Source organism: Lontra canadensis, unplaced genomic scaffold (genome assembly GCF_010015895.1).
Source record: "Lontra canadensis isolate GAN:19392208 unplaced genomic scaffold, GSC_riverotter_1.0 scaffold37, whole genome shotgun sequence".
NCBI lineage: Eukaryota > Metazoa > Chordata > Mammalia > Carnivora > Mustelidae > Lontra > Lontra canadensis.
Genome location: NW_022631031.1, coordinates 17,832,819 through 17,855,308, shown reverse-complemented (window position 1 = coordinate 17,855,308; position 22,490 = coordinate 17,832,819). Strand labels below are relative to the sequence as shown.

The 22,490-nt window shown below is 40.1% G+C and overlaps 1 protein-coding gene across 1 annotated transcript in view; it reads right to left on the bottom strand.

Annotated features, from left to right (window-relative positions):
* TRAM1 (translocation associated membrane protein 1) overlaps positions 1-12,525 on the bottom strand; it is a 30,892-nt gene extending 18,367 nt beyond the window's left edge. Inside the window, exons 1-5 of the mRNA XM_032869215.1 lie at positions 12,275-12,525; positions 4,472-4,535; positions 2,391-2,512; positions 2,151-2,267; positions 718-776 (exon numbers count right to left, since the gene is read on the bottom strand). Coding sequence (XP_032725106.1) covers positions 718-776; positions 2,151-2,267; positions 2,391-2,512; positions 4,472-4,535; positions 12,275-12,397 — 485 coding nt within the window. The 5' untranslated portion in view covers positions 12,398-12,525. The remainder of the gene's footprint in view (positions 1-717; positions 777-2,150; positions 2,268-2,390; positions 2,513-4,471; positions 4,536-12,274) is intronic.
* Between the last annotated feature and the right edge of the window lie 9,965 nt (positions 12,526-22,490).

The following is a 22,490-nucleotide window of genomic DNA, read 5'->3' as shown; positions in this document are numbered from 1 at the left end:
ATCACCTACATATGGCCTGGCACATTGAAGGATATATAATATAAAGAGTTCTTACTTGCTGTCAAGTTACACAGAGTCTTGGTGGGCATGGGCACAATATAAGACTTACATAAATGAAACAATTATAGAACATCCAAGACAATGTAGAGATGTTACCTAAGATATTATACATAGAAACAACAAATTCAGGAAAGCAAAAGACAACATAGGCTAACGCACCAAGGGAAAATATGGAATAGTTGTGCTAGAGCTGGGCTTGAAGAATGAGTAACGTAGCTGAATGTTTTTACAACAGTGAGCTTTTTTACAGGACTGTATTGAAACCTTGGGGGCTAGGAAGATAAAAAAGAGACAATCGCTACCCTGAAGTTTACAGTGTAAGAGAAGAAATGAGTAAAAAGAGACTGGGGCGTGGAAGAGGAGCAAAAGTATGGAGAAGATGGAGAACTGACGAGGAGAAAGGTTGAGGGAGAAGGGAACTAAATTAAGATTATTGTTAGTTTTCTCAAGCTAATGATCATGTTGAAAATATTATCACATACATGAAAAAAAAAGTAAGTGCACAAGAGGTTTTTGTTCTTATGGCAGAGGGACTGCCAATGACATAACTATTGTATGAATTTGCCAAAGTCTTAAAAAGAATGACAAGAATGGGTTCTGTTCAAAAGTGACATGATCATGGTCCATAACTAAGAAAAGCCTGCTAAAATGACTTACGTCATCAGGTTATGGGGATAAGCCCTCCACAAGATAGTTGGGTCTGAGATGTAGTTTTCCTAAGAAAGAAGATATAAAAATTAGCCTATTGAGTATAATGCAAATTACTTGGACAATAAGACAGTATTTTCATTTCTTGCACATTTATAGTTTCCCAGATCGGGCTCCAAAGAGCCCACTGAAGCTAAAACTTCTTAGTTATTTTAGTTATCTCTGATTCAGTTGAATTGCTTATTTTAGCAAAATGACAATCACTATGAAAGATATGAAGTCAAATAGTGTAATTCCTGGCCTTCAAAATTCTTTCAATCCAATAGAGTAAAAAATACATGTATGCGAACAAACATAAAACAATAAAAAAACAGTAATGGTACATAACAGAGGCAACAACACCTACGGGAGAGATGAATTTTATCTTGGGTGATCAGAAAAGGGTTTCAGGAAAGATGTAGCACCTGACAGGAGATGGAGGATCAAGGTGCTGTCAAGTTTTATAGGATGATGTCCACACACTAATCCAAATCTTTTTCTTAGATAACCAGACCTATTCAGTGAGAATTACTGTATACGAAAAAAACCCAAAAACCAAAAAACCCCAACAAACCTCTCAAGTGACTTATCTTTAATAAGAATATTTTTCTATTGAAATGTATCATTGTTATATTTAAGAAAATTATACAATAGATTTTAAGCAGAAATTACATATATTTATAAAGTATCTTTAAAAAAATTAAAGTATCATTAAAGCAGCAGCATAAAATGGCATGAGCCCTGGAAAGATTGAGTTTTAATCTATTTCCAACATTAACTATTACACACTTTACTTGTTTATTCATCTCTAACATGGCGATTAAAAAAAATTATGAGTCCTAACAAACTCAAAAATATGTAAACTCTAGAGTGCATATAAATTTCAGAGACTGTTAATACTATCGTAAACACTACCTTCCCCCCTCACTAGTGAGAATGATACAGTTAAAGAATTTGATAGCTTTAACTGAAAAGTCACACAATATTTTAAGTTGCTTGGACACTACTTGGACTGTTTTTAAAAGAAATGATTAGAAACATTACAATTCACATAACCCAGGAAAAGTTATCACTGACTTACCCTTTTTGCTAATATAGAGATATCTGCAAATGACTACAGGATATAAAAACATTCAGGCTGACTAAAAATGAGTAAGACTTTAGTAAGAGTTTAGAATTTCTGCTGTATGAAAACTAATGAAAAGAGAAGCTTACTGTTGAAACTTGATTTATACTAGTTCAATAGGAAAATTCCTAATCTTAGATAAGAACAAGAATAGAGAAGGGATTTTCTAAGGTTCAGGATTTGCTTATGAGCATTAAAAACAGGACATCATTTTCTGTTCTGGGTATATAACATAAATACTTCAAGGAATGCAAAATTAAGCACAGTACATACTTACAGATATAAGAATGAATGTGCCCCAAATACAAGAAAAAAGGTAGAATGCACTAAGCTGACCAGATTCATTAAACTTGCTGTGTTTCGTTTTGGAGAAGTGCATTCGCCTGTTAATTTTCTAAAAATAAAAATAACCATTAGTAATTAAGAATATATTATAAGGCATATTTAATATGTGACTACTATAAGTATGGAGAGCTAGTATTTTATCAAGTATAGATTTCTAAGATTATATACTTACATCCAACACATACTCTTGAATTATGGCATGAATAATTATCGCCACTAGCATGTAGAAGAAAACTGTAGCCAAGTCTTTGATACCATAGTAATAAAGGGAAGTTGATTCAGTAGCTTGCTCTTCTGAAGGCCAAAAAGGACAGAACAAACATATACAAAAATATACATAAGATTATAAGAACAGTACTAAGTACAACATAGTTATGGAAACAAACAAAAGAACACTAACTAATAAATAAGTTCTATAGAAACATTATAGGTGATTTGTTTTTGGACATCTTGAGTCTTAGAAGCAATGAAAATTGAAGACTACCCAGAAATCCAAGGCCTCAAGAATTACTTACAAAAGACTTGACACATGTTAGTTACAGTCATCAAAGACCAAAAAACAGGGAAAGGGAGGCCATACTCAGATCCTTGGGAAGACTGTAAAATTGCTATTATCCCAGGTAGCAATTAGGTTATATTTAGCCTATCTGACTTCTCAAAGAACTTTTGAAATTTTCTACCTCTTTTCAAACTAGACACTTCATTATGATTCTGATAGAAAAACTGATTTAACCTCTATCTAAATGAGTTTTGACCTACAAGCACTATAGGTAGAGGCAACTGTCACTTAAAATTGTCTTTAATCCTCGAAATTGTTCTATTTTTCAAAACAAATCTTAATCAAATACCTATAAGTTGCTGTAAATTGTTCTTAAGCTTTTACATTTATGGAAATTATTTGAGAAAAAGAGCATTATTCTTCTCTGGCATATTCAAATTTCAAAACAACTTTGTGATTTTGAGTGATCTGATATCTAAATCACTAAATCAAATGTGACTGACCCTTGAACAGCACAGGTTTGAACAGTGTGGGTCCATTTACCTGCAGATTTTTTTTTCAAGAAATATAGTACTGCCAATGTACATTCTTGTCCTTATGATTTTAATAACATTTATCTTTTTAAAAATAACATTTTTTCTCTAATTTACTTAATTATAAGAATGAGGTATATCATACATTTAACATAAAATATGTGTTCATCAACTGTTTATGTTATTGGTAAGACTTCTAGTCAACAACAGACTATTAGTAGTTAAGGTTCTGGGGACTCAAAAAATTGTATGTGGATTTTTGACTGCACAGGGGTCAAAGCCCCTAACCCTCTGCATTATTTAAGGACCAACTGCATGTATACAACTATGTAACTGAATTAAACCCAATTAATTCAATGTTATATAACTGGTCCTATATTCTAAATACAGAGCCAATACTGGTCTTGAGTATGTTAATATTTAATTAACCAAATACCCTCATCCATGCTGGTTAACTGTATCATTGTATTCAACTACAATCAACTCTGAATAACAACTTGACTTTCACACTGAATAATTTAGAAATAAAACTTTTAGGGCCTCCTGGCTGGCTCAGTTGGTGCAGCATGCGACTCTTGATCTCAGGGTCATGAGTTCAAGCTCCACATTGGGTGTGAAGCCCCACGTTGGGTGTTTTAAAATTTTAAGCCTACTTAAAATTAAAAAAAAAAAAAAAAAAAAGAAATGAAACTTTTAAAAATAGAGCCTGATAGTGTAGTTTATAATTCCTAGAGCTTACTGACATTTAGAGGTAGAGCACAACAAAAACACAAAAATAAAACAGGCTTAAAAGAACTTTTACTTTAGGTCTAAAACATAACTCACAGGTCAGAAAAACTAAACTTAAACATTGTATCTTTAGAAACCTTAATTGAATGGTAACACTTTAAACAAACATATAATATCTGTTCTTAGAATTTTCTTATGAAAAAGATCAGAGGGAAGAGAAGGCAAAAAAAAAAGTTCTCCCGTGGAAAGCCAAGTTCATTTACAAAATATACAATAAAGGTCAGACACATAAAATCTGATTTTCATATAATCTATAGGGTGAAGTCAACAAAATACATCATTTCTTGCATTACAAAATTAAAATAACGTTCAATCTAATCATGAATGGAATCTATTAAAATCAATGAATTTAGCATTCATGATAACCTCCAAATTTGTTCAAGTAAAACTTACTTCTACTTAAATAGAAAATCCTGAAAGAAAACTACCTACCTGTTGCAGGGAGGGTAACATTGTACTGAAGAGTAACAAAAATGATAGAGGCTTTTGCTGTTATCTAGAAAGAATGAAAAAAAAAAAAAAAAAAAAAAAAGATCAAGTCAGTTTGTGACCTTATCCCAAATAGCAGATCAAGGAAGGAAAACACTGTAAGTGCTGTCCCCAAATATAAGAATCAAGGGCACCCTAGTTCTCAAAGCACTGTGACAGGCGTAACTGAATTCCTGATCACCTAGGGGTTGAGCCTGGGAGTGCTGCAGTTTAGATGAGTGTGCGTTATTCCTAACTTTAAGAATTCAAAAGAGACACTCTTTAGTTTCAGTAAACAGAGATTTGACGAAGAGTCTCTACTCTAGACCTATACAATGAACAAAGTTCCTAAAAAAAAACTTGAAATGCAAATTAACAAAGAAAAGGAAGCACGGTTACCACCACAAATATGGTTCAAAGGCGGGGTCTGTGGTGTGGGTGCGTTTATCTCTCACACACCTGGGATAGTTAAGTGGTCAATAAATATTTAACTGACCCGATTATTGGTAAAAGTAAAGTGGTCAGAACAGAAAAATGGAATGCTTACTCAATATTTATGGGCACCAGGTAATGTGCTAGACAAGAATGAATAACAAAGACGAACGATACAATCCCTGACCACCTGTAGCTCAGTTGGGTCAGGAAGATGGGTAAACATATTGTTTGAATATTACAGAATCAGGTATTCTATAATATTATAAGCCAACGGGTATTCACGATAAACAATGATTATTTTTTTGTTTTTGTTTCTTTCCTGGGGTGGGGAATGAGGCATGTTCTGGAAAAGCTTCTCGGAGGTTACAGTGTGGAACTGCTTCTTTTTGGAAAACAGAAGTTCCCTAAGCTCGTAAGAAGGGATGGTGAGGGCAGCTTGGGTAGAAGAACAGAAAGCACCAAGGTTAAATAGCAGCAAACAGAGGCCTGGCATGGATGCACATCAGTAAGCAGTAGAAAAGCCTAGAAAACTTCTCAAGTGCTAGAAAGGGCCTTGTTTGTTGGACTAAATACTTTAGATTTATTTTGACACAACTAGACAATTAGGAGGTGGGGGAAGTTCATTTGTGCTTTTTGGAAAGATCATGGATACACTTACTAGGTGGTCTTTCAAGCCCCCTCAAATCCATTCTCCACATTACAACCAGAATCAGCTTCTGACCATGTTAACACCTTTCTGCATGCCCATCCATCCCCCACCTCCACCCTAAAAATTCTTCTCTGGATTCCCATTCTTCCTAGGATAAAAAATAAAATCTTTTTTTTTTAAAGATTTTATTTATTCATTTATTTATTTACTTACCTATTTATTTGTTCACTTACTCAGAGAGCACGAGTGGAGGGGGCAGAGAGAGAGAGAGAAAGAATCCCAAGCAGACTCCTGGCTGAGTGCAGAGCCCAATGTGGGGCTCGATCCCACAACCCCGAGATCATGACCTGAGCCAAAATCAAGAGACGCTCAACTGACTGAGCTACCCAGGCACCCGAGGAACAACATCTTTAATGTGGCCCATACGGTAATCCACCACCCTTCCCCTCTGCCTCTCCACTCTTGACTCAGATCACTGCCTCCTGGATTCCTCCCATCACAGGGTCTATGCACATGCGATTCTATCTGAAACCCTGTTGAAAACCTTTCCCCTTCAGATCTCAGTTCGATCACACCTTTTCAAGAAAGCCTTTGTGAGATTAACAATTGTGTTCTTTTTTTAGAAAACACATACTCTCGGTGTGATAATATCACTAATTTCTGTCACACTCATTAGAAAGTAAGCTCCGTAAGAGCTAGGACCATGCCTGTTTCTTCACTGTATGTTTAGAGCACAGCATGGGGCCTGATCCATGTTAAGTGACTGATCGATTCTGTTAATTAAATACTACAAATGACATAAACTGGAGTAAGTACACAAGTCAAATATAAGAGCCACATGAAACAGTAAGGCCTGAACTAAGGCAGTGGTAGTGGGACAGAGACAATACTTTTGAGGCAGAATAAGGTGTGGGAGTGAGAGGGAAGAATCAAAGATTATGTGTGGATACTTAACATCTTAACAAGGGGGTGAAAAGTGATACTATTAATAAAAATGTGGAATACAGGAGGAGCAGCAGCTTTTGGGGAAAAGAGAAAAAACTGAGTTTTAGATGGACTTAGATTTCTGTGAGATATTTGGGTGGAAAGAGGCAGATAAGCCTAAGCCTGGCACTCTGCAGGGAGATTCTTGCTTAAAGACTTGGGAGTCTCTACTTATAGTAGGTAGTGGAAACTGTGGGGGTACATAAATCATCTATGGAGACAGTATTGTGTTTGCAGAGAAGTAGGACAACATCACAACTATGGAGTGGGCAGAGAAAAAGCCTGTGGCAAGATAAGAAGAAATGATCAGACAGGCAGAGAATGAAGACAGCTTGATGGCCCCAAGGCCAAGATGGAAACATTTCAAAAAGGAGTGGTTAATAAAGTCGAAATTTCAAAAGACACTTGGCAGGAAAAGAGTACAATGGACTGGACATTTTAAGAAGCCATCAGCGGTCATGGCTTGAGTGATTCCTATGAAGCAGTGAGAGTAAAAACCACACCACAGACTGAAGAACACAAGAGAAACAAAGTGGTATCCAGTGATGGATGCCAGATCAAGATTTATGTTGTTTTTATGAGACTGAGCGTATGTGGGGGCAATCAGGAAGATGCCAGGGAAAAGGAAGAAATTAAACATTTAAGGGGGTAATGGATAGAAAGATCTGGTAGGAAATAAAATGTAAGGGTAGAGCTAGAAGTTAATCTCGAAGTTTTCTTCTTAAATGGGGAAGAAGGCAGTAATGGAAAAGACAGATTCAAAAGGCAGGAAAAATGAAGAGACGCACATCTAGTAAATTCTTATTTTTCTCGTGGCAGAGAAAAAAAAAGCAAAGCCATCTGTTAAGCATAATTAGGGACGTGAAAGATGAGTATTTATTTCATTCCTATAGGGAAGGAGCTGGCCAGGGAAAAGTAAAAAAGATCACTGGGTGTTACTGATGTCTGAGATTAGAAACTTTTGATTTGTAATATAATCTATCAGCACAAGCGTATGACTTTCTCTGGCAACCTTTAGCAATCCACAAATGCAGAAGCACAGAAAAGGCAGAGGTCGGGCTGAATCCACAGTTGGATATTTACAGGGCTAATATGGAGAAAAGACCAAGAGGGAAAGGGAGCTGAGGCCTGGGGAGTGTGGACAAGTAGTTAAAGTCTGCAGGGAGAGAGCAAAGCAATGAGGGGGTCAATGCACCATAAAAGCTTAGACTAGGTGGACAGTCAGCACATGAGCAGCAGAATGAAGGAGGTGAAGTGACATGTAGGTCGTGGCTGAGCTCTGCTATACTGGAATTCAGAATCTGGAAACAACGCAAGCCTACGTGATAAAGTCCATTGTATGGCCACTGAAGTGAGTTGCTTAACCGTCACAGATACAGAAAGGTCACCTGCATAGAAAAGGCCAGTAAGGGTTCTGGTACTGCCATTTGGGTCTTTCACATGAATGCATCAGAGCAGAATAATGGCATGAGTTTCCATGGCAACACTGCTTTCATGTGATTATTTTTAATAAAGCTGACTGATGACCAAACTTCATTTTTTGATATCTTTATTCAGACTCCACATATATCAACACATACATAGTTTCTCTATATACCTGTTTCTAGTTTAGAATATGAGGTCACCATTACTGTAGCTAAGAAAACTTCTCAGGAGTCCTTTACAAATGACAAGTGAAATTCTTCAAAGATACATTTAATATCAAATGCCAAAAGCAACAAAAATTAGATTATAGTTTTATGGTAGGTTTCCAAATAAAATTAAAATCTGGCCTCCAGCTACTTTATCATGTGGCATTAAGTACAGCAAGAGGAAAACACAACCTACACACCCCCAAAAAGTTTATAGAAAAATCATGCTACTAGCCATTTCCAGGCCTCCCTAAGCCTCACACTACAGCCAGCATTACTTTAAACTAATATTACAATCAATTAATAGGAAGACAAATTAGTTTGGAATAAAATAAGCTGCAGAAATATATAATACACTCAAAAGTAAAAATAACAGTTTATGGCAGTTTTGGACATTGATAACACTGCTTTCCATTTAGAAGAAAAGAAGGAAACTTACTCAGATACATCTTAAGCAGGCTCCACAAACTCTAAGGAATTATCTAATTCTACATTGTATGTAATATCATGAATATCCTAATGTTTCCTTAATCAAGAGGTCACCAGTTTGGGGTTGCTAAATTTTTCTTGTTCAAATTATATTGTACTCGTTAGAGGCAGGTGTGATTTACTACATTGACTATATGCCTGAAAGATAAAGACAATTTCTGAACATCATATTCTACTTCCCCATCACTTTAAGTTTAAATAAAATTATGTTCTTAAAAAATGAGATGGAAAGAAAATGTGAGTATTAAGATAAGTCATTCTTAAAAATACAAAAAAAAAAAACACCCCAAACCCTCCAAAACGGTTCCAAGATTTGTTCCCCCAAATCAGCACGGCACAAACCACCTAGACTCCTGCAAAGAAGCTCCCTTCCAGAAGAAAATATTCCTCTTGGAAACCCCTAACTTCTCACTCCTCTTATCCTCACCTGGATTCCCAAGCACCCTTTTATTTTTCAACTGTTCAAATTTTCCTAACTCAAATATGAAGCCATTAACCAAAGACCATGATTTGTATTATGTGGACAGATACTGACTGTAATTAAAACCATGATTTCAAAATTTACAATCAATTCTTGATAACATGAAGTTTCTTGGAAATCAAACTTAGATTTTTCCAAAACAGACTACCTTTTTTTTTTTTTAATCAACCTTTTTCCATAGAATCTCTTTAGAAGCTAACCATGGGACACTTTTTTCACTGAAAAATGCTGTCTTCTATTTTCAACTTTGATAAATATCTAATGAATAATAATAGCTACTATTTATGGCATGGCTCCTGTAAACCAAGCACTGAACTAAAGCCATGATACACATTAGTTAATTTAATTCTCCAAGTAACCCAATGAGCCATGTTTTACAGAAAGGAAACAAGTTCTGAGAAGTTAAAATGATCTGCCCTAGGTCACCCAGGGAGCAAGCTGCGGAGTCCTAACTTGAACCCGGCCCCTTTAGCTACAACGTCTATGCTTCTACAGTATATTTATATTGATTTTTCATTTTAGTTAGTAATATAGTATCTGTTATCACTCCATCAATTTCTCCATAAATCCTCCAACATTTCCTCAATGTACTTACACAAAAGGCCTAAGTTCTACTGCAAAAACATCAACTTCTCTATTATTCTAACACAAATACTGTTAATTCTATAGTTCTGTTAATTTTGAGATTCAGCAGCAATTATTTTAAAACTCAAACAGCCAAACTAACTTTGTCAATTTTTCCTGATATGTATATAACATGCACTCAAATCCTAAAACTTTAACATGTGGTAAGAAAAACATACAACTTGCACAAACTTCCCTCTTCCATATCTTACATTCTCTTTTGAACTAAAAGCTTCTATTTAGATCTTTGTTGTGTCTATTTAGATTTATAAATTTTATAGATTTACACAGAAATAAAAATCCACTATTATAAAAAAAATCACTGACATGGGGCGGCTGGGTGGCTCCGTCATTTAGTCCTTTGATTTTGGCTCATGTCAAGATCTCAGGGTTGTGAGACTGAGCCCCTTGGAAGGCTCCACGTTCAGCAGAAAGTCAGCTTGCCTTCTCCCTCTGCTCATCCCTGTGGCCACCCCCTCCCCAACTTGAAATAAAATCTTAAAAAAAAAAAAAAATCACTGATATATGAGGCAAAATATAGGTGGTGAACTTCCCTAGAAATGTGGTAAGAGACTGTGAAATCTTTTACAAAAAAGCAGTTATACCATTTCTAAGTGTTGGGATTTCTGATTAATATTCCATTTCACTCAAAGCATTGTAAATATACCCTGCCGGTAATATTATTCTTAGATTAGATTTTTAGAGTCAGGAATTACCATATGGAGATGGGTTATGACAAGTTTTATAAAATTGTTGAATATACTGTACATACAAAGGTATTACTTCTAATATCAAAATAGAAAGTATATAAAAACATAAAACTCAGAAAGTGAGTACAAATGTTCAGAATTGCATTTTTAATATGATACGCTCATACAGTACTTTAAACATGAGATGCAGTCACACCATATTATCTGATCCTTGTAACCTAACAATGGCTGTGAGAATACCACAGGTGCTGTTATTTCCTTAGGTTGAAAAACTGAGGCTTAGACTTGGGTCACCTGATAGGTAAGTAGCACAGGGCCAGCCTAAAAGCTGGGACATATGTTAGTTTCCTTCTTCTACCTTCCGTTCCATCACACCTACTGCCCCCTTAGCAGTGGGCTAAGTGGAATAAATAGCACTGTCAGGAATAAAAACATCTGTGTAGATCCAGAAAAGCCTATCAGAAGAGAAGCAAAAGTAAACTAAAATTTTAAGTTATCTAATAACATTTATAAAACCCACGTGGACTCCACTTAAAAATTTTATTCATCTTATTCATAAAAAACCGTATTCAGCTGTCACTGGCAGTCTCATTCTACTAGTTTTTCTCAAGAATTTTTAATGTCATTTATCCAACAAATACTTTTTAAGCACCTACTATGTCCCAGGTGCTATTCTGGGCACAGGAAACAGCGTAATAAAACCTCAGTTTCTGCGCTCACTGAGGTTATATTCCAGGAGGAGAGAGACAAACAATTCATAAGTAAAATAATTAGTGTATTTAACGGGGCATAACGTCTATACAGAAAAATTTAGAAGTTAAAGAAAATAAGGAATGGGCGTGTGTACTGAGGAGCGAGGGAAAGAAAACCGTAGGATGTTATATACACGTTCACCTTGCAAAGTTTATTACCCACATTCAACAGCTGTTAAATAAGTCATCAAAATACTAGATATGTGGGAAGAGAATTTACACACTCCTGACATTTCCATCCTCTCATACTTCACGAAACAAAAAGAAAATCACTCGGCTTCTTGGCACTGCTGTTCAGAAGCGAGATTTACGGATCAGACCTTGTTCAAGGGAAAAGCAAAAGCACGGCAAAAAGTTCGGCAAGTGGCAATAATACCAGTTCGGGAGAGAAGAATGAAAACAATCGGGTGTGCCTCAGTGTGCCGAACTCGTGGCGATCACTCGCTGCCCCGGGCCACCGCCCTTCAAATAGGGAGCGGACGCCCGGTTCCGTCGGTTTCGCGTTCATCCCAAACTCAATTCTACAGGCGCCCCCCGTACCCCGGCCCACCGCCAGGCCTGGCCTCCACTCATCTCCAGCCCTCGCCCGCCGGACGCACTTGGCCCCCAGGGCCGACCACCCGCCCGCCCGGAGCCAGCTCCGCAGCGCAGGGGCCACCCCCGCCGCCAGCCGGCCCCTCGCCGGCTGCCACGTAACCCTTCGCGGGAACCAGGAACTGCGCTGCTCCGCCGACGGGAGGGGACGGGGGCGGGGGCGGGGTGTGCGCGGCGTCTAAGGGGGCGACGCGGCGGCCCCCCGGTCCTGCGGGCGGCGGCCAGGCCTGCCGGGGCTCGGCAGCCCGAAGCCGGCGCGGGGCACGGCAGGGCAGGGCAGGGCAGGCCTCCACCTTGGGGTCCGGGGGGCCGGTACCTCCCCCTCCCCGTCCGGTCCCCCGCGGTCCTGCGCCGAGGGGCCAAGGCTGGCAGCCCGAGGAGGGAGCGACGGGGCGGTTGGGGCGCGGGGCGGACTCACCTCGAACATGAGCCCCAGAAGGAAGACCATCGCCACACAGGAGACGATGTCCGCGTGATTCTGCAGGATGAATTCGTGGCTCAGGACCGGGGGGCTCTTAGTGCTTTTCTTGCGAATCGCCATGGTGAAGCCACCGCCCGTGCCTGCAGGTGCTCCTCCCCGGCTCCGCTCTTTCCAGCTGCTCACCGACTAGCTACCGCCGCCGCCTCCCCCTGGCTGCTCCTCACAGCCCTGCCGCTGCCGCTCGCTGGGGCTTCACTTCCCATCCCACAGCCAGTACGCAGCCGCCGGGGCCGCCCGGAAAAAAAAAAAAAAAAAAAAAAAAAAAAAAAAAAAAGCAAGCCCACAGCGGGGGTGAGCATGCGCACCGGGGAGACGGCGCTCGCTCGTGCCGGGGTCGCCCCTGCGAGCCCACAGCGCCGCCTGGAGACCGGAGGCCGTCGGCCCACGGCCTCTCCTGGGTAAGGAATCAGAGCGGCACGCCCACTGCTCCGCTTCAGGATGGAGGTTGGCAGTCGTTTGAGGCGCGAGCTTTCTGCGCCTAGTTAACAGGCTAAGTCCGCGGCGGGTCGAGAATGGCCACGTGCTGTGGCGTGCATGGCCGAAAGCATTGCCTTCCCGCCCTCCTGGCCCTCTGGGCTTGGGTGTCAGTGCTTGCTTTCATATAAATTGTCACTTCTTGTAAGCCACAGCCACCACCACGGTAATCAAAACATGGGACTACAGTCTCACTACACAAGGGTAAGGTGACTTCTTCAGTTTTAGTATCTTAAATATTAACTTCAGAGTTATTTTAAACACTGTTGGGGACTTAAAAAAACATTTATTGAAAGCTTGAACTAGGATTTTTTTTTGTTTGTTTTTTGTTTTAATTAACAGTTTCTGTTTGGTCCCACCTACATCCCCATCCCTCCCTGCCTCTCACTGAAGACAATCAGAATTTGTTTGGGTTTACTTGCCTGATACTTATTAACATTTCTTAGTAATCTAGAGAGATGGTACAAAAGGTTTGTGGAAAAGACAGATCTTCCTCTTTCATCTTTCTATCCAAACCAAGACTCCTTTGTGTTCTTTCTCTTAAATTGCACCACTCTACCTGTTTGCCAAATCCAGAAACCACAGTCATCCTGGATTGATACCTTTCAGCATCCTTCCATATCCAAACTATCATCACACTCAGGTAATTCTATTCCTTTTCCTCCTTACCACTGCTACAGCCTCAGGAGGAGACTTATCTTACGGCTACAAAATTCTTGACAACTTTGTCGAATTGCTGAGTGGTTTAAGATGATGGGCTTTTGAGTCAGAATTCTGCCACTTATTACCTGAATGGTGGTAGACAAGTTACTTAATCTGAGAGACTCGATTTCCTCATTTATTTATGTATTCATTTATTCAAAAAATATTGAGCATCTACCCATATGCTAGGAAATTGGGGATACAGAATTGAACGGAAAATACAAATGAATCTGTTCTTAGGAGCTTTCATTCTAGAGAGGGGAGAGGATCTTTAAACAGGGTTTAAAAAGTGAAACAGGTTAAGTTGAGATGAGGGTCTTGGAGAAAAATAAAGTAAAGGGAATAGGGAAAGCATGGGGAGGTCACAGTTGCCTGAAGACCTTAAGGAGGCAAGGGACCAAACCATACAGCTATCATTTATAAAGAGAAGGCACTTGTAGTTAAAATGTGATGCAATTACATGAGATGATTCCAGGAAAGTGCTTAGTAGAGAGTTAGGGCTCTCTACATTTTAGCTGTTGTTACTGTTCTCCTTTCTGGTCAAGTGATTACTAGTTTCACTTACCTCCAAATCACCTTTCAGTTTTTACATTAGAATGATGCATCTAACAGGTTCAAAAATTTTTGATGGTTTTCCTTTTCCTTCATGGATAGCTAGGAGTACTAAACAGCCCTTCATGATTTGACCTTTGCCTACACAGACAGGCTCAAACCCAATCTCAGTGTGAGCATTTATTTCCGACCCCACACCTCTAGATCACTCTCTCTTCCCATGCTCCCCCCAACTTTGTGTCTGCTGCTGCTTCTCTCTGGAATGTTTTCTCCTATCCTCTTCATAGACCCAGCCTGCTCCCACTGAGCCTTCAAGTCTCATTCATGTGTGATCTCTTTGAAACCTTTGCTGACTTCTATGACTGATCTAGGCATTCTGTCTCTTAGGATTCAACTGTATTTTTTTTTTTTTGGTAAAGATTTTATTTGTTTATTTGACAGAGAGAGACACGTCAACGGAGGGAACACAAGCAGGCAGAGTGGGAGAGGGAGAAGCAGGCTTCCCACCAAGCCAGGAGCCTGATGCGGGGCTCAATCCCAGGACCCTGGGATCATGACCTGAGCTGAAGGCAGAGGCTTAACGACGAGCCACCCATGAGCCCCTCAACTGTATTTCTTGAAAACACATTTTAAAATTTTAAGTTAAAATTTTAAAATTTTTATAACTTTTATCACATAGTTCACCTATTTCAAGTGTACAATTTGGTGGTTTTTAGAACATTAACAAAGTTGTGCAGCCATCCCCATATTCTAACTTTAGAGCTTTTTTATCACCCTCCAAAAAAATCTTGTACACGTTACCACTCACTCTCCATTTTCCCTCACGGACTTGGCAGTCCTTGGCAACCGCTCTTCTTAGTGCCTCTCTAGATTTGCCTATTCTGACATTTCACATACATAGAACTGTGGTCTTTTCTGACTGGCTTCTTTCACTTAAGATAAATGAGGGTGTTGAGGCTCAGCCATGTTGTAGCATGTATCAGTATTTCGTTTCTTTTTATGGGCAAAATAATAGTGTATGGATATATCACATATTATTTATCCATTTATCAGTTCATAGACATTCGGTTTGTTTTTCCCTTTTGGTGATTGTGAGTAATGCTGCTGTGAGCATTAGTGTGTAGGTTTTATAGGGACTTTTGTTTTGGGTGTCTATCTAGAGTTGCTGGTCACATGGCAACTTTATGTTTTACTTTTTGAGGAACTGTCAGACTGATTTCCAAAGGCGCTGCACCATTTTACCATCCCACTAGCAATGTCTGGGGGTTCTAGTCTCTACTCAACCTTGCCACTATTTGTTATTTTTCTATCGAGTAGTTTTATCCCTACCTGTGGTTTAAGGTTGCTTCTTATTATGTCTTAGACGTGCATTTCCCTACTAATGCTGTTGATTCTTAGCCATTTCATGTGCTTGCTAGCCATTTGTATATCTTTGGAGAAATGTCTCTTCAAATCCTTTGCTATATTCTGGGTTATTATTATTTTTTAATTCATTAAGTTATGAGTTTTTAAGATATATTCTAGATACGAGTCCCTTTTCAGATAACCTGATTTGAAAACATTTTCTCCTAGTGTGTTTGTCTTTTCTGTTTTCTTGATGGTGTTCTTTGAAGCACCAAAGTTTTAAATTTTGGTGAAGCCCAATTGATCTGTGTTCTCTTTTATCATTTGCTCTTTGTGTACTAAGAAATCATTGCTTATCGGCCCCTGGGTGGCTCAGTCGGTTAAGCAGTTAAGTGTCTGCCTCCTGCTTGGGTCAAGATCTCAGAGTCCCTGGATGGCATGGGCTATCTGCTCAGTGGGGAGCCTGCTTCTTCCTCTGCCTTTGCTGCCCCACCCCTGCTTGTGGTCTCCCTCTTACTCCACTCTCTCTCTCCAATAAATAAATAAAATCTTAAAAAGAAATTATTTAACGCAAGATGACAGATTTACTCGTTTTTTCTAAGAACCTTACAGTTTTAGTTTTTGCATTTAAGTCTATGATAATTCAGTTGTATTTTGTGCAACTTCTGATCGCTCTGTTTTCTCAGAAAAATATGAAATGAAGTCATCAGGAGTGGGGATGAGGTTTGAAGAGAGGATGGGGTCAAACTGTGGGAGGGTGAATGGATTGGGGGAACATAATCAGATAGCAGAGGCTCCTTGAGACTTGTGGACATAACTTCAAAGTGAGACTTGTCTGCAGCCACACCCCCTGCTTGGATCCAGGTGTGGAGAAGGCAGAAAGCTGGGTTTTGCAAGGTCCGTGTGGCAGAGGGACAAGGATGTTGAGGATGTTTACAGATAAGGGCAGGGCTAATGAAGTGAACACTGTGAGGGGTGGTTGTGTCCCATCCTCTATCACTTTCCAGCCCTCAGTCCACCCTTTCCTGCTGTGAAAGGCAAACCTTTGCAGACTGCATCCCTGAGGCTTTCTTGCCCTCTGACTTCTAGTAGACTTTGGCCAAGGGAAGGCACTGGTCAAAAAATCAGAGGAGAGTTTTGGGGACTTATTGTCCCTGATTCCTCATTGCTTTACTGTTTCTGGAGTGGCTGTGTTTTCCTGTGGTCTAGCCCTTGTCATGTAACCTTTCTTTCACTGTTTGGCTCTCCCTGGGCTCAGTGAGCTCATTCTCTCCCTGGCCTCTTCAAGCTGTTGGTGGTAATGGCTTTCCACACCCCAGTCATCAGAAGCTTCCCTATCTCTCGTTCATTCCCTCTACCTGCCCACTCCTCTGTGAAGTGGCACTTCGTCAAACCCTCTCCGATTAAACCCATCTGAACATGCCTCTATTCCTTGCCAGTTCTCTGACAGATGCAGAGAAACAGTGCTAGGGCCTCTGAATGGGGGGCGCCCATGGGGTTGAAGATGGTTGGAGTGGAACTAGTTGGTTAAGAAGGAAGTAGTCAGGGAGTTGGATGCTGGGAGTGAGTTCAGATGTTGTGCAGTCATTGGCCAGGAGATGGCAAAGGCATGATGGAGGGAGGGAGTGCTGAGGTGGATAGAGGAGGAATGCATTGGAAATGGGGAGTCAAGGCACCAGGAGGCTAGGATGCTTGACACACGCTTTACATGGATGTTCAGTCACCAAGAATGACTGGAGGAGTAGAATGGGAAGGGAGCCAGGGAATGAGCCAGGTGCTAACGTCTGACATAAATGAAGAGGAGTCAGAGAGTTTAACAGATGATTACCATAGGGGGATAGTGGGTGGTATAGTTGGAGGGCATGGGCTTCCAGAAGAGCTGGGGTTTTTGAGCGAGGGAGGAAAACTGTCATCAGCCATAAGGATCATGAAAAACACCCACTCCACCCCTGGTGGTATGTGAGGAGCGGGAGGGAAGAAACAGCCACCTCTTGACAAGGCACTAAGGAAAGCAGGTTTCAGTTTTCAGTCAGAGCTGTAGCCGGGTTTCTGCATAAGAGGGTGAAGAAAATATACAGGAAGCAGTGGAACGTGCAGAGGATTTGGCAGTTGACACAGCTGGGGTCCCAGGAGATAAAGTAGAAGGGTTTAGGGGCTAGGGGCATGGCTTTTAGTTTAAGTCAGCAAAGGGATGAGCAGAATCATGTGGGGAAAGAGAAGATGGTGACAATGGATGACACTGGAGGTTTGCTTCTGGAGGGTACCAAGGTGGAGAGTGTTCCAGTATATGGTGGAATTATTCTCATGGTCTTTTAGGGGAAAGCAGGGAATCTGTTCTAATTTTAACTTTCTTTTTAGAATTGGCCTCTTAAGGAGTTTGTAAGGAGCGGTGATTGCCATTGAATCCTCTCAGAGTGGGTCACGGTAGTGGGGAACTTTGTCTTACCAAGTGGGGAACTCCTTGGGTTTCTGAAGGCTTGTTTCAAGCAGACTGGTTGCTCAGGTATGTCCCACTCTGGGACCGATAGAAGTGAGGATGAAGTGGGACTGTTGCATTTCCACCTCTCCTAGATGCCAGAAGGATGAAGGATGAGGAACTATTTGTTGCATGCCTACTACATTACAGGTATTTTGCTTTCACATGGGTTAGAGCATTTAGTCTTCATGAAAACCCTATGAAATAGGTGTTATTATTTTAATTTTAACAGGGAAACTGAGGCTCAGAGAGGTTAAATAATTTGCCCCAAGTCACGGGGCTGGTAATCTGTTTGTCAAACCCTTTCTTGTTTCATGTAAGTGCTCCTCCAGGAGCTTCACTTAGCAGGAAAAGGTTGAACTTGTAGGGAGAAATGACTGTCTACCTTAATCATTCCAGAGGATAGTCCTGCCCTGATGGAAACACAGCACTTTTTTTTTTTTTTTTAAGAGCAGGTCATTGATCTGTTTACATGCCATTGTTATATGATTTACAGTAAATATTTAAAATATAAAGTTGCATTCAGATGTAAGGAAGAAATTATATTTCTATGAGGAAACAAATTCACTCCATTAATAGTTGGAAATTTTATAATTTCCTTGAGTATAATTTTTACTTCTGTGGAAACAATAAACAAAATTCATAATGCTGTGTTGTTATTAGTAGGAAAGACTAGCAGGAGATGACACATCACACTTGGAGGGGGTTGAGGGAGAGCTGGCTGGTAATGGTTATGAAAGTCTGTGACCCATCTAAATCATCCTGTGTCCTGCTAGGGTTAGGACTGTAATCTTCTGCCTCTAGAAGCTTAAGAGGCCCAAGGTAGACTTTCTCTCCTTTAAGCTATAACTTATTTTACTTTATTTAATTTTGCCTTATTTAACACATCAAGGGCCTGAGTCAAAGCTTCTCTGGGAGAAGGGAGATCAGTTTCATAGAGTGGTGCAAAGTGAAGATAGGGAAACAAGAGTGTACATGCTTCCAAGAAGTTTAGTTTTGAAGAGGAAGAGAGAGCAAGGTATGTAACTCAAGAGGAATAAAGGATCCAGGTAGGTTTTGTGTTTGCTTTTGAATGATGTGGCAGTTACACATGTTTAGATGACAAGAAGGAGGGATGAGAGGGAGAGGTTGAAGACACTGGGGCAATGGGAAGAGGTGGGAAGGGACTGAGGTCTCTGTGGTTTGGGATCCACCAGAACATAGGTACAGAATTACATTTACGTAGGAGGGGACACCAGTTTTCACACTGAAAGGAAGGAGTAAAGGTCAGTAGAGACAAGGCAGTCATGGATCCGAGAGTGGAGGTTCTCCCACATGGGTGATGGGATCAGGAGAAGCAGTGCAAGGAAGACTGGGAGCCAGATTCCTTTTCTGAATGAATGAATGAATGGGGAGACTAAAGGCAATAAGTGTGGAGGGAAAGATGGCTGAAGAAGCAGGGGTTTTTCAGGAGTAGGGTGGCTCTGTAATTGAAGAGGAAGGTCCTAAGAGAGCTGAAGGAGATTGGTGGTTTGAGGAGAGGGCTATGATACAGTCAAAGCAAGTGGTGAAGGGATGTTTGGTCTAACAGGTGAAGATGAGGGGAGTTTATTTATAATGAGATGGTTTATATTAGTTATAATTTGTTTAGTTGCAAGTGACTGAAAAGTAGATATATTGGGTAAAAGTTAACAGACTGGAAAAAAATCTTCAGGAATTGGAGTGCATTGTGGATCTTAGAAACTAGAACCGGAAAAAAAAAAAAAAAAGAAACTAGAACCGGGAATTTGACCTCATCAGGACTCTCAACACATCTCCTTTTTTCTATCTTTTTTGTCAGCTTGCTTCATTCTTTCCCTGTTGTAATTGGAATTTATTTACATGGCAGAGAACATGGTTAACTTGGAAGTTCTGTCAAAATAATCCCAAGGAGATACCCAGACTAGTCTGGCTTAGTAGCATGATCATTTCTGGGTCAATTTTTGGTCACCCTGTTGCTAGGGTGGGTGTGCTTATTACTGGAAGGTGTGGAGGAAGGGGTGTTGGGCAAAGAAGAACATGAACCACCACAGGTGCTCCAGAGAACATGATTCTGGAGGTCAAGGAACAGGAGGAAGTGGTTGGATCAGTGTGGAAAAATCCAGTAGCAGCATGAACATGAGTGAATGAAAGTAATAGAGGAGAGTGACTTGTACTTGAGGCAATGGCCAAGGACTATGGAGATGCACAGCAGGAAAAGATTTCTGAAATAATCTCAGCAGACACAGATAGAAAAGGGGGTCTGTAGTTGGAATATGTTGTGCTTTCGAGAGGGTCCTAGTTCTCAGGAACAGACAGGAAAATGGTAGTAAGTGGTTCCTGGGGAAGGTAACACATGCAGAACACAGCAGCGGATGTGAGGGCCGCTTCATGAGATAATTGGGCCATTATATCTGCCAGGGAGGCTGCCCAGTAGATCACTTTCACCTGATGAGAAGGAACTAAAGAAAGCATCTTTCTGTGCAAAGTGCTTTCCTAAATGGCTTCTAACATTAGAAGGCCTGATGCCTCAGGGAATTTGTGACTAGTTGAACTGAGTCGATATTTTGGAGTCATCAAAAACGGTATATGGCTCAGTGCCTAGTAGAATCAAGGTCCTGGGGTGGTGGCCAAGGATTCTTTGGCTCTGTTTCCTTGTTTTCATCAGCCTGTGCGCCCTAAGGCAAAGCCTATAGCACAGATGAAAACAACTAAACTGTATATAGACCGTTACAGCCTCCCAGGTGTTGTTGATATACAACAGTTTTAACCTCCTATCAACCTGGAACCTAACGTTATTCCTATTTAAAGTAAGGAATCGGAGGCTCAGCAAAATAACTTAAGATTTTACAACCATCAAATTTTAATTCCCAAGATGAACAATATGCATTTTATCTTATAAAAACCTCACAGTCTTCTGTAAGATTTTACCAAAGAGTAAACTAGGTGTTTTGTGGAGCTTAATTGGTATAAATCAAAGTGAAATAATCATAATAGGTGAATATATTCTGTTAACAATAACAGGAACAGTAATAGCAACTAATTATTGGGTACCAAGGACTGTGCTAAACACTATGGATATTTAACAATCATAATGACTCCTTGAGTTCGGTAATGTTATTCCCCTGTTACTCTCCTTTTCTGCAGAGGAGAAATTGATTGGAAAATACTACTACTAAACTATGACCAGTACCGCTACTACCGCAATGAATGGAAACAGGAGTAGGTCACATATGGGGAAATCGTTAGTAGTTTATTTTGATTTGGGGCATGAACACTAGGCTGGGGAAAAGAGAAAGGGCTCTGTCCCTGAGACTGTCTATGATAAATGTTTAGTTTTGTCCCTGTGAAACGAGGCACATTTATCCCTAGGCAATTTATTGCTTCTCCTGAGCATCACTCATAACCACTGACATTTTCTTTGGTTTTCAGATTGCATCTACATCCTCAAATTAGGACACAAATACTGCTCTGCTAAGTGGAGTGGTGATTAAAAGAAATGAGTGACCAAGAACTAATTCAGCCTGGGTGTGGAAGAACGGTGATGGTGATGCTATTTACCCAAAGGGTGAGTTGGGAGAGGACGGTAATCAGGAATGTGAAATTGTGGATGGTAGTGAGTTTCTTTCCATTGATGAGTGGTCTTTGGGAGACAGCCAGGTGAAGAGTTTATGCAGTTAGCAAAGGATTTAGGCCCGGGGCTTTGGTGAATGACTCAAGCTCAAGCATACATCTGGAAATTGTTCAACATGATGGCAATGGTTAACACCACTAAAATGGATTAGATCCTTGAGGTGGTGAATGAAAAGAAAGAACAATGTTATATAGTCTTGGGAGTACCCGTAGCAAAGGGGCTGAAAGGGGATCAGAAACTTAATTATGTATATGGCTTTTAATAGCAATGATTTTCAGAGCGTTTCTCAAACAATAATTTCCTGTGAAGTCTCCATAAAATCTGAATGATGAAACTTTTCAGCCCACCAGATTTTTTCACTGTGTAATCCTAATAACTGATTTATTTTAGGCTTAAATGCTCTTGCAAGGAATGTGCTGGTCCAAAGGATAGGTCCAAATTATGAATTATTTCCCCTGAAATTGAAATTCATTAAAAAATACCGAAACAGACAAATAATAAAATGGGGAAAGAAAAGGAGAATAATTATATTAAAGAACTGAATTCTGGGGTGCCTTGGTGGCTCAGTCAATGAAGCCTCCAGCTCCTGATTTCAGCTCAGATCATGATCGAGCCCCCGAGTTGGCCTCCACGCTCAGCAGGGAGCCTGAATGGGATTCTTGCTCTTCCTCTGCCCCTTCCCTCTCTCAAATAAATAAATAAATTTAAAAAAAACAAAACAAAACTGAATTCCAAGAAACAATTGTTTTAAGACTAGCTTTCAGGAAGTCAAGGCAAAAAGTGACCATTGTGAGTTATCTACATACCATCCCATGTACAGTTTTTGAAACATGGTTAATTATTAGCATCACATGAATGGGTCTTACAAGGGGTCTGGGAAGCTGTGTATTTTTAAAAATTTTCCTGGGTGATTTTGATGATTAGCCAAATTTGACAAATACTAGTCTAATAAAGGAAACATATCAGTTCACAGG